We start from the raw sequence: 13,281 nt of genomic DNA, 5'->3' as shown, positions 1-13,281 counted from the left end.
ACATGTTGTGTACAACGGGAACATCAGTCATGATTGTCTGTATGGCTTTCTTATGAACTCTTCAGTGAAAATAAACCAAAAAAAACAAACTTAAATCAAGAGATAAGGAAATGTACTGGGACTTTGACTCTTTCTTTTGATACTTTTAGTAATTGCAGAATGCTTGTCAGATTTGTCTGTAATAACATGGTAACACTTTACAATAAGGGTCACTAAGTTAAGGGTTAGTTAATGCTTAATAAGGGTTAGTTAATGCTTAATAAGCATTAACTAACCTTAATTAACAGTTAACTAATGTGTAATTTACTAATGGTGTTCATGTTAACTAATTATTTAATAGCTTATAAAGATGACTATTAAATAATGTATAAATTAATACCTTAGTTAACATGAACACCATTAGTAAATGATTACCAGACACATTAGTTAACTGTTAATTAAGCCTAACTAACTAACCCTTAACTTAGTGACCCTTATAACATATATATATATATATGTGTGTGTAACATTGTGAACATATGACAATGGTATAGGCCTATTTGTATTATCACAGACAGTGTTTCTAATCAATCCATTTACTGAACATTAAACTGAATCTCTGTACTCACCGCTCCACACAGGCAGGCAGAGGCAGAAGACTGTCAACACACTCCAACCCATCATGACAGATATAGTATCTCAACACACGTTTACACACAGCAACACACAGAGTCACACACACCTTCACTCTGACAAGTAAAGGCTCAGATAAAGCAAAATCGGTGAAACACACATTTATAGTGGTGAAGCGTTCCCTCCGCTGTCATGGAAACTGTGTGGCATCACAGGAAATGATGAATGTTGTGTGCCGGTAAAGAGTTCTGCTGCCTGTGATCCTGCAGACAAAACTTATTTTATTTTATTTAACCAAGTTCATCCCACAGAAATGAACATTATGTCTTTTTCAAGAGAGACCTGGCCAAGAAAGCAGCAGGATATTAAACAGAAAGATCGCAGACCAAAAACATACAACAATGTACAAAGTCAGTTGAAGTCACGAAGAAACAAGAAAAGTCAAGAAAAAACATGGAAAAACAATGTATGAAGTCAAAATCCAGTCAAATTAATTTAAAAGACAAAACAAAGTAAAATCTTCTGTATAAGCGCCCCACAAGATCTAATATCTAAGATCTAATATCAAAGCCTCAGAAACCTTTTCATCTCTCACTGTGGAAAATATGCAAATAGACACAAAGGTGAAACCTGCTGGGTTCAGAGGAATGGCAGAATAAGAAAATATGATTTATCTTGACATTTAGTCGTTGAATGAATGTCTTTCAGTGAAAAAACATCCTAAAATTTGGGCATCAAAACTTTGGGAGCCGACACTGGACAGAAGAAGAACTGCTTTCCAAATGTAATCCCTCACAGATTACACTGCAAAAAAAAAATCCAATTTAACAAACTCTTTCCTCCAATTCCACTTGTTTGCGATGCACTTTCAAGAATTTTCAGTCAATTCAAGGTCAGACAGACAAGAGGAGATCTGCCTCATTTGGAGATTTTGTCACTTGAGTCAAGAAGATTCTTCAAACAGGCTGATTTGCGTTGGAAGCAACAGAAATTATTTCAACCAACTGGCAGATTTTTTCACTTGTTCTAGGCAAAATAAAGGTTTTTTAGACTCTATACAAGACTGACAGACTTGTTGAGATGGGAATCGTTCTGCAGTGTGAATATCTGTAAATTTTACTAACATCTTCCAGTGGATTCCTTCAACTCAGTTAAACTGTCCAGTGACTTTTAGATTACTTTGACTCCAAAGTCCATAAAATATGAAGATCAACCATTTTTTAAACTGTCGTCAACTCTTATGAGCCATTATGTATACAAAGATTTAAAACGTTTGTCCATGAATGTGTCCAAAAATAAAACAAAAAAGCCCTTTTCTTTTCAAATTTATTTCTGATTTATCCAAGATACCAATGACAGATTTTTTTTTTTACTCTTTTGCAAAAGAATCTTTAATTTCATCACAATTTATTTTTCTCAGGAAGAAGCCATTATCATTAGTTATTGCAGTTTCAGCATTGCATGTGTTCCTCTCAGACTCAGCCTACTGCAGAATGTGTGTGAAAAGCTGATCTTTAACAGTGGAAAATAGGCAATTCTGGTGAACGTGTCGGCAGCGCTGCTTTCAGACGGAGTCACAGTGAAAGTGCTGATGTTATGGCATTTGGTGCCTTTCTGACGTCACTCTGTGTTTTGACAGGAAAGACTCAGTGGGGTTTAAGCCCCGTTCTCACCGCGCTGACTGAAGTTACAGGCAACCGGCGGGTAACGGTATCAGTATCGGAAAACTGCCGGTCTGTTTTTGCTGGTGTCATTGTTTCAATATGGTTTAGTACTGGTTCCAATACAGAGTCAGAAGCTGTCAATCTGATCAGATCTGAGGAACTCGTCACGTCAAGATGTTTTTAGTGTCGGCGTCATGGATTTCAACATGGTTTAACACAGAGCCCAGTACAGACCCACAACCACAAACTAAGAGATTGATCTTGTCAGAAGTTGATCCTTTCTGCTGCTGTTGTTGTTTTAACACAAAAACACAGAATCTGTTTTGTTTTTGTTCAACTCAATTTAATGAGCTTTACTGGCATGAAATACATGTGTATATATTGCCAAAGCATACGACAACAAAACAACAAATACAACAAAATGTAGGACAAGATGAAGCATGAATGATACAACAGATCAGAGTGTTTTTACACTGAATGTTGCTGAGTAACTATGACAACGATCAGCGCTCCATAGTTATTTTTACACTACTGCACATACAATTACTAATTATTGTAATACCTACACACAAATGTAAACAATTTTGAACTAAATCCATCAGTCTGTACATACACATGTCCATATACACATAAACATATATACATACGAAATAATATTAGCTAAAGACAGGGTATGTGACAAATTGCAATATAATGTCTTTTTTGATTTAACTTATTTCTCCAGTCATGTGGCAGCCAGTTACTAATTTAGCAGAAAGAGTTGCAGTTGCATCATCTTCTCCAGGTACAGAGTGCAGTTTTTCATCTTGGGTGAGAGCAGAAAAGACAGGAATCAAAACCTGAAATGTATTAAAATGTGTCTCTCTAATAAAGTTATATTCTGGACATTCAAACAGAAAGTGTGTCTCTGTCTCATTTAGATCACAGTTCTTACAGCCTCTGAGTTTTCAGCTACGCATCTTTCTTTCTTTAAAAAGTTGTTTTTTTTTTAAGATAGTTGGCCAATTGATATTCCTGATTGAGTTGTGAATAACACTTGAGTTTGATGGTCTTGTATTTCCTTCGCCCAGTCATCAATGTATTGATCTTTCAGTTTGGATTCAAACTGTTTTGTGTTTGATGGTTTTTAGGGGTTTTGTTCAGAGGTTGTCAGCTGAGGTATTTTCTGGGAGAGCTGACCAAGAGGAACTCATTAAGGCTTTATATTTAATGGATTTATGATCAGCCTGATTCAGCTGGACCCAGCACTTCATTATCTTGTTTTTTTGCAGTTCTGGTTCATTCAATTAACATGGTTTAGTAAAGACTGAATCAAAATCTAAAAGTCTGCTCTTGTCTGGAGTTGGTCTTTCCTGCTGGTGTCGTTGTTCTAAAATGGATTAAAGGAGCATTAAGTTTGATTTTACTCTCTCACAGCACAAACTGACCGTAATATATCTGCAGGGGGGTTGATAGTGTGATCAATACCAAACACTCAATGATTACTTGGCCAGTTGCTGCGATTTCTGGGTTCAAAACTTTCGAAACCTGTACTCTGTTCTGGAAACACTAATAAGTTCTCAAGCCAAAAACGCAGAAGACAAAAACAGTTTTGTTATTCCAGTTTTCAGCTTGGTGATATTAGCTCTGCACTACACGTTTCTGTTAGCGCTTAATGCCCCTTTAACATGGAGGACAGTAAAGACTGACAGTAGAGGTACAAGAGGACAGTCTGTTATTTTGCCTAACATTCATCATTTATGTGAAATCAGTATTACACTGGCTGAGTCGACAGCATGAAGACATTAGCTTGTCCTGCACAGCGGTAAAAACACAACGCCATGTTGGAAGAGTGATGACAAAAAGAAAGACTGTAATGTAATCCTCTCTTCCTCCCTGATCGTTCCCCCCTTTTATTTTACACTTTAAACACCGACACTGGACTCCCTGAAAGTGAATCAAAGTGCTGTATTACCACACAAGTTCCAAAATAAAAGTCTTCACCAACAAAGTTTGACGTTCACCTCTGATCAGCCAAAGAGAGATTCAAATTTCTTTTATCTAGATGTTTTAGAAAGGAGAGTTTCCATATTGCTTCATTTGTAAAGCATCATGGGAAAAAGGCAGGATGTTTTTGTTTCTGTTCCTGTTTCGTTTCTTTGTCTTTTTTAATGTTGAACATCCTGTAACTACCTGGTAGTGACATGTAAGTCCATGTGGGCCGGGCACCTTGTGTTTATGACACTTCATAAACTAATCAATCAATCAATCAATCAATCAGTCAAATCTGATCTTCTTCAGGATCATAAGTGTGTATAGCATTGGTTCACAAGGAGTCTATATGCGACTTATGGTTGCAGGTGTAAACAAACGGAACGGTAAACTTTCACACCAAATGATTTTTATTTTCCATTTTCAGGCCGCATTACTTGAATAATTAAAGGAATAAGCCAAGAGACTTCAAATATTCATTATTTCCCAAGAAAAAGGCATTTATCACAAACATTAAAAACATTATAATACATTTCTATATCAAAAATATTGTTTTTCACACTCTCTCAAACATCTCACGACCCCCTAAAACCATCTTGTGACCCCCTGGTGTGTCCCGACCCCCAGGTTGAGAAACAACATGAAACAACAAAGCACATGCATTTTTTTCTGTGTGGATATATGTATATTTATCTATTTCTGTACATTCCTTGGCCATCTGGAGTTTTTGATCCGGTGAACAGCTAGTAATGCACAAAGTCTACACATTCTGTTATCTGCATCTGTAAATTCAATACATTTAATAATATGAACTGCTTCTAAAATGCATATCTGCACCTCTGGACACTTTCTGTAAACACCATGTTGATCTGTGAAGGAGAATACAAGACATGTTTTGCACATCCTGTATACTCACATTTTCCTCATATTCTATTCTTCTCACTTGTAATGTATTTCATATATCTCATACCGCATATAATTCATATTTTAGGTAGATTTTGATATTGTAAATGCTTTTCATTCATTTTTTTCTTTGTCTCAGTGTGTTGTACTGCTATTATGGACACTGTAATTGTTTTCTTTCATATTTTTCATTCATATATTTCTACTGAATATGTTCCAGTGTTGTAATTGTCAGTTGTTATAATTATAAGGTATGATTTGTATACCTTAATTATATAATAGTATAATATAATTGCAGGGTATATGTTTTATGTCCTGCAATTATTGTATTAGTATTTATATTCTGTTTCCTGTATCCTATTATTTTGCTGCTGCAACGATCCGATTTCCCATTCAAGTTTAGTACAGACTGAAGTTTTCTGATACACACTGAAACATCTCCATTGCTTTCATATCTTTAATAATATTTCTTTAGATCAAAAATAAATACATGTAAGTGAACGATGTGCTTGCCCTCCAGACTTTGTCAAGTATCGATGTGTCTCTGTTGTACAATACTTTCATCCTTGTGAGCAAACAGACAAACTCTAACTGCCAACTTCTGTGAAACAGCAGTTCCTCATTTTGCTGGGGACCCAGCACCCCTCAGCGGCCCCTATGGGGCCCCAGACCCCATTTTGGGAACTTGTTGTCATTAGACTTTGTAGGGTCTCCTGAACTCTCCAGGTTTGGTGTTGACGTATTCGCTTGATTCCTCTTCCTCTGCCTTTAACTTCCTCTGAGGATTACAACAGACATGAAACTTTAATAACATTCACAAACAACCTTCAAAAAACTAGACAGAAAATTTGATGGAAAACAGTTTTTTACAACTTGAGAATCCATCAGAACTCAAAGCACAGCTCTGTTTTTGTTCATTATTTATGACCATTACCAATATAAATGAAAATTTTACGATTTACGATTAAGCTCATGTTTGTCACATGTACTCAAAGTCAAAAGTTCAATCAATCTAATAAATTTGAAAGTAAATGAATGTCTTCAATCCAATTAATCAAAACATAAACAAAGTGCACCATACTGCAAACAAACCTTTCAGCAAACATGAAGGTTAAATGCTAAAGTGTTAGCATGCAGCTACTATCACTCAACATAGTGTATGCTAAAGTGTTAGCACGGAGCTACTATCACTCAACATAGTGTACGCTAAAGTGTTAGCACGCAGCTACTATCACTCAACATAGTGTACGCTAAAGTGTTAGCACGGAGCTACTATCACTCAACATAGTGTACGCTAAAGTGTTAGCACGGAGCTACTATCACTCAACATAGTGTACGCTAAAGTGTTAGCACGGAGCTACTATCACTCAACATAGTGTACGCTAAAGTGTTAGCACGCAGCTACTATCACTCAACATAGTGTACGCTAAAGTGTTAGCACGGAGCTACTATCACTCAACATAGTGTACGCTAAAGTGTTAGCACGCAGCTACTATCACTCAACATAGTGTACGCTAAAGTGTTAGCACGGAGCTACTATCACTCAACATAGTGTACGCTAAAGTGTTAGCACGGAGCTACTATCACTCAACATAGTGTACGCTAAAGTGTTAGCACGGAGCTACTATCACTCAACATAGTGTACGCTAAAGTGTTAGCATGCAGCACTGGAGCCAATGATCTACCAGGGACACATGGATGATTCTGGTGTCTCTGTTCTCGTATCTTAACAGCTAAATTGACCAATGGGACAATCTCCCAAATCCCAAAACCAACTGAACATCTCAGTTCATCTGCAGGCCAGACGGTCTGTCAGTTCATTCATTCATTCATTCATTCATTCATCCAGTCTCACCCATAGAAAGATGGCAACGCAGGTGATTGACAGGCTGTAGACCAATAGGACGCCACATCCCACCCACAGCAACAGCTCTGGGACAGACAGAGAACTGTCTGGACAGCTCTGATTGGCCAGGAGGACATCCTGATTGATCACTGGCTTTTCTATGAACCAATCAGAGAACAGAATTAAGTTTTTTATAGTGTAAGTGTTCATGTCTGTGTGTATTTATCTGTGTGTGTGTGTGTGTGTGTGTGTGTGTGTGTGTGTGTGTGTTACCTCCCTCTGCTACCACAGTGGTGAGGCAGTCCTCCCTGTGAGGCGGAGGGTAAATCACGTCCCTCTGGCAGCTGTACATCCCGCTGCTGCTGGTCGGGACCTCGAAGCGACTGCTGCTGTTTTCTCTGTGGAACCGAACGCCTGCAGGAGGAGACGCACTCTTCTTCTGCACACACAACAAGACATAAACTAAATCATATTAAAGTGGTAAACCTTGAGATGCTGTTTTTTTTGTATTCAGTCTCCATCTTTGTCCCTCAGCCTCACTGTGGTGTTTCTGTTCTGCACTTCCCACAGATCACCTGTCAATCAAACAGTGTGGGCGGGGCTTGGATTTTCTGTTGATGCAGTTTGAGTTTCTCTTTTCTCTGTCTGTTCGGTCATGGTGGCTGTCGCTGCTCATGCTAACTACCCAGTTCTTCTTCTTCTGTTGATTCCAAACAAACCGGAAACATAAAACGCATCACTTCCTGTGCGGCAGGAAAGAGCGACCAGACACCGGCTGTTCAGAACAGACAGAGGAGAAGATTTATGAACTGGAGATAGGCTGGATCACTGTTGAGTTAGAGCAATCAGAAAGACATTTATTTATATTGCCAATTATGAAATCAAAATTAGAAAATACAAAAAACATGAAGATATTTGTGTCAGGTAAAGATTTGTTTTGAACATCTTGTAAATTATCTGCTGATTTGTGAGGAGGAACAACATGTCTTCACTTTGGAAGATGTTCATCATGTTTCTATCTTTGGTCCTCATAAGTATAGAAATACAAGACCACACACACACACACACACACACACACACACACACACTGACCTACCAGGTCTACAGTGTAGATGGGGCTGAAGTTGAGGAAGAGGTGATACTTGATCTCTGTGTCGGTGGCCATGCTGGAAGATGGACAGGAGATGAACACGTCCCTGAGTTCAGACACCGTGACGAAGGACGTAACTGACAGACAGACAGACAGACAGACAGACAGGCAGACAGACAGGCAGACAGACAGGCAGACAGACAGGCAGACAGACAGACAGACAGACAGACAGACAGACAGACAGACAGACAGACAGACAGACAGGCAGACAGACAGGCAGACAGACAGACAGACAGACAGACAGACAGACAGACAGAGAGATTGATCAGTTATCAAGATAGAGAAAGGAAGCACAAAGAAGACATGTTTGTAGCTGTGAGTAGTTGTTGAAGTTTCATGTTATATCGTGTTAGAAGCCACATTTAAAGTTGCACTAGGCAACTTTACTAAACCAACTAACTAACTAAACTAAATGTGATTCTCCCTGTTTGTCCAGATGAAATCCTGCTGTCAGTTTGCTCTCTGGTGGGAATCTTCTCCACACAGGAAGAGACCGATCCTAACTGAAGAGGGAAATCCAGGAGAGAAAGCTGGACTCACCAACGTTAGATCTTTGGTTTCCTTCGGTATAAAGCAGCACAGATTTGTTTACTGACCTCGCCGCACAGGACTTCTGGGTAATGAAGTCCTCGATATTCAAACAGTTACCTCTTGCTGCCATTTGGAGTCGCCAATGTGCAAAGTTGTCGATAGTTTTGGACGGAGGCTGTCGATGATATTATGTGTTGATATTCAATATCTTTAAATTTTACCATTTTCAAGCAAAACAAAAATTTAATAATTCCAAATATTCAGTGTTTCAGTCAGATTTTGATTTTGGTCAGGGTGGAAAAGCCTCAGAATACTACTAGGCCTACTACTACTACTACTACTACTACTGCTACTACTACTACTACTACTACTACTACTATACTACTACGATTACTACTACTACTACTACTACTACTACTACTACTACTACTACTGCTACTACTACTGCTACTACTACTACTACTACGATTACTACTACTACTACTACTACTACTACTACTACTACTACTACTACAATTACTATTACTACTACTACTACTGCTACTACTACTACTACTACTACTACTACTACTACTACAATTACTATTACTACTACTACTACTGCTACTACTACTACTACTACTACTACAATTACTATTACTACTACTACTACTGCTACTACTACTACTACTACTACTACTACTACTACTACTACTGCTACTACTACAAACCCAAAACCCAAAACTGAACCATGGCGCCCCCTGTTGAAACACTGTAGCCCCACAGCTGGTTTTTGTACAGTCAAGTAATTCTAGCAAGTTCAATACTTTATCGCCATGACAACATAGTAGATTGGTATTTGCCTCAGTGCAGCTCAGGTTACAAACTATACAACGAATAAGACAACAACATTACTACCATTGTATTGTTCTGCTCATATATACTGGGTTTATTTTTCTTTTTATGACCTCTTTTCCAGTTGATTTATTCCATTACAGTTTGATCTGTGTTGTGAGCTGCATTCATTTGCATGCGTGTTATGCAAATAAAGTCTGACTGATTGATTGATACAAATCCATATAAAGCTGACCATCTAAGGGCAGCGCAGACCCTGGACTCTTTTAAGACAGGCCTAAAAACCTTTTTATTCAGGAAGGCTTTTTCGTGTTAACTTTTTCATTTTTTATGTTTTTAACTCTGTAGCACTTTGAGATTCACTATGAATGAAAAGTGCTATACAAATAAAATGCATTATTATTTATTATTATTAAAGCTCCAGCTCCCAGTTCATTTCATCCCACCGGGGTTCATGACACGAGTTTGAGTGGAAGTCCAACATGTAGAGATGATTAACAGTCATTCAAAGACATTACTGTACTGAAGTCCATCACACACGGGGTTACAGTAAAAATGAATAGATAAATAAATGCACTATTCAAAGAGCTGGTGCATTGTGGTGCAAAGTCAGTCAGCTGGCTGCTGCTCTGCACTTAATGCTCTGGTACATCTTTCAAAGTGGTTCACTGCACTGTGTGTGTGTGTGTGTGTGTGTGTGTTCGTGTGCGTGTGCGTGTGTGTGAGTGTGAGTGGCCGGTTTGACTAGTCAAAGCCGGCCTTGGTCTATTTCACTGTGACAACCAGGTCAAAGCAGGCTGGAGGGTGCTGTCTCTCTACCCACAATGCACCTGAACACAGGAAGTGGTCCATTAGACGAACCCTCGGTGCAGAGTTGAATGCATGTCATGTCACGTATGACATCAGCAGAACTTCTCCTCCTAAACTACAGAGTTCAGGACACAAAGTGAGTTTTAAAGCCAGAAGTCTGAGCAGCTGGCCAGGTAATCATGGAGTCTGGTATCGATCGACAACCTGATCAGATCCTGCAGATAGATTATGGGCATTTTGTGCTGTGAAGCAGTGAAGACCTGGCTTAGTACGACGGTGTATTAGGGCCGTTGTAGGTGATTTTTTTTTTTTTTTTTAAATCATATTATAACTTGACAAGAAACCTCATTACTTCACTTTGCAGGTGGAACAGTCATCTCAGTCATCAGCACACTTATCTACATAGTGAAATGAATTAAGTTGGCAGGTTATGATTCAGAAATTCGTCGTTTTTTCTTGCAAATTTCTGACCTTAATCTCTGAAATTCTGGTGAATATTGCCCCCCCCTCCTCCTCCTCCGGCTGCGGTAAAAAAAAAAAAAAAAGTCACCTACATTGGCCCCAATACGCCGTCGTAGACTTCACTGCAGCGATGAGCGGTGTCGATGAGCAAAGAGTTAGGAAGGTGATAAAGCTGTAAATTCACATATTTGATTTCTTCATATTCCCATACTCTTCTCATTTGTAAATTTGTAGTCAGTTTTCACTCATTACACACTGCATATATTTAATTTTTTTTATTTAATTTTTCCTTTGGTCTCAGTTCATTCTGCTGATATTTCTACAGTTCTGTTCCACAGTTATTCAGCACACACTCACAGCTGTAATTCATATATTTTTCATACTTTCATTCACACTTTTCTACGTAGTATTTTCTTGACACACTGGAACTGTCAGCTGTGTTTTGTTCATATATCCTCCATCTGCTCTATTCTTATTCTATTGTCTGTCTATCCTGTCACTGTTTCCCCACAGGGATCATTAAAGTTTCATCTGATCAGATCTCTTAAAGGGTTTAAACAAAAATAAATGAAATGAAATGAAACATTCAGCATGATGCTAATACAGTATTTTAATAGACGTTACCCTCCGTCTATTTCGTTACCATGGGATTGAAGGAAGCTGAAATGATAACTTGTTTAATACATTTTTTGTCATTTTAAACTGATGCTGTTGTGTTTTTGTATGAAGTTGGAACGACTGCTCCATCCACACCGCTGACCTCTGACCTCTGATTTGCTCCTATCTTGGGTGTAACTGATCCAACTAGAATGAGATTCACTACGGTCTTTACCAAGGAAGGAAGTAACTAATTACATTTACTCACGTTACTGTAATTAAGTAGCTTTTTTGTGTACTTCTCCTGCAGTTTTGTCTCCATCAGCAACAGAAACTGGATCAATGTAAACTGACAAACTGTGGATCCATTCACAGTGAGAAGAGGAATCTGACTTTACTTTGTTTCTGCACTTTATTTTGTCGTTTCTAATGTTTCCAGTGAAAAGAATCTAGTTTGAACTCTGACCTCTCTCCTTTTAGAATCACATGGAAAAGATCACAGCTAACAACGTTCTCTGTTCTAAAGAGGAACTCAGGAACTTTTACTCTGAGGACATTTTAAATCACACACTTTTTACTTTTACTGAAGGAGATTTTTACACCAGAACTTTTACTTCTACTGCAGTAAAATATCAGCAAGGTAACAGGACTTCTATTGGAGTCGGAGGTCTTAGTACTCTTGCCATCCGTGGTCTTTACTTTATTCAAGGTTTGGTCTTTAGTTCACTAGACATTTGGTTGTGATGCTCTGTTTTTGATGTGAACTCCTGAAAAGCCTGTTCACTACATACTGGAGTAAGTTTATATGACATATTGTCGTCATGGAAACAATATTTCCTTCATACATCAGTACACGGTTCGAGGTTCGTATTCCCACTGTGATGTTGTGATGAGAAAAGGTAGAAAAGTTTAATTCCTCAGGTGGAAGTTTTCCGGCCTAGAAAGCAGCATCATGATGCGTTCACTGACCTAACCTGACCATCGGTTCGTCATCCTGTTTATTTATCGATGGTTAGGATTTTTTTTTATTACCAAAACACGTTTTTTTCTGACGGCAGTTTCCTTCAGCCAGCTGATAGCAGCTCCAAAGTGGCACGAAGACGCGTAATATGAAACTTCCTGCAGTAATACTGAAAGTTGTGATATTAATGAAGCGTCCGGCCGGCGCTCTGCTCTGACCGCAGCGCAGCGCAGCGGCCGCCGCTTCAGCGCAACTTCACAAAAAACGTTCTGCTCTTACCTGGGCATTTGAGCAGATCCGACACCCGCTCGTTCCCCAGACAGAGCATCGCCATCCACAGGATCCCCGCTGTCCTCCAGACGGCCATCTTGTCTCCCTGTTGATTATCAGTATTGATTATTACAGAAAATAAATTAGCTCGGTGCGAAGGGATCCTCACTGTCCTCACGATACAATTTGAGCAGAGTTTTAAAGGAGATGTCGGCCGGTAACGCGGCGAGGCTACTGGCCAAAACCCATCGGTCCCATCACCGACGAACCAGACAGACAGAAATATAAAGCAGCTGAAACAGAAATGTGTGATTCTGCGAGAGAGTGTGGGATCTGATGAGCAGAGAACAACAGAGAACCAGAGAGGTAACGCTTCCTGTGTGACACTTTGCAACCATGCACCAGCTTACCCACCCCCACACACACACACACTGTAGTAGGTGTTGAGTATTGATGGTGTCTGATATGAAGAAAGAGCAGGGCACCAGATAGCAGACGATATCAACTGGTCTCGTCTGAAGGAAGGAATTCCGAGCTTGCTTGAATTTAAACCCAGACAATAAACGCAGGAGGACTTTATGTGAAAGAATATATTTATTTCTACTAGGGGGTGTGTAGTGTTGTCCATCAACATGACGGACAACACTACACACCCTGACACTACACACAC

The 13,281-nt window shown here is 39.0% G+C and overlaps 1 protein-coding gene across 1 annotated transcript; it reads right to left on the bottom strand.

Moving 5' to 3' along the window:
• Window positions 1-4,639: 4,639 nt before the first annotated feature.
• On the bottom strand, window positions 4,640-12,941 carry LOC139913436 (uncharacterized). Its single transcript, XM_071901449.2, has 5 exons — window positions 12,621-12,941; window positions 8,093-8,223; window positions 7,270-7,435; window positions 7,006-7,154; window positions 4,640-5,928 (listed from the first exon to the last, which is right to left on the bottom strand). The coding sequence occupies exons 1-5, from the start codon at window positions 12,706-12,708 to the stop codon at window positions 5,845-5,847; spliced, it is 618 nt and encodes a 205-aa protein (XP_071757550.1). The 5' UTR covers window positions 12,709-12,941; the 3' UTR covers window positions 4,640-5,844.
• Window positions 12,942-13,281: the final 340 nt, after the last annotated feature.

Source organism: Centroberyx gerrardi, chromosome 10, assembly GCF_048128805.1.
Source record: "Centroberyx gerrardi isolate f3 chromosome 10, fCenGer3.hap1.cur.20231027, whole genome shotgun sequence".
Taxonomy (NCBI): Eukaryota; Metazoa; Chordata; class Actinopteri; order Beryciformes; family Berycidae; genus Centroberyx; species Centroberyx gerrardi.
The sequence above is the reverse complement of the archived record's forward strand: the minus strand, read 5'-3'. Positions and strand labels throughout refer to the sequence as shown.

Excerpts from the sequence above, each read along its gene's own strand:
- LOC139913436 (XM_071901449.2), bottom strand. The coding sequence starts at position 12,708 with ATGGCCGTCTGGAGGACAGCGGGGATCCTGTGGATGGCGATGCTCTGT. Across the intron at positions 8,224-12,620 it reads GGATCTGCTCAAATGCCCAG|TTACGTCCTTCGTCACGGTG; the intron begins GTAAGAGCAGAA and ends TCTGTCTGTCAG. Across the intron at positions 7,155-7,269 it reads CACTGTGGTAGCAGAGGGAG|AAAAGCCAGTGATCAATCAG; the intron begins GTAACACACACA and ends ATTGGTTCATAG.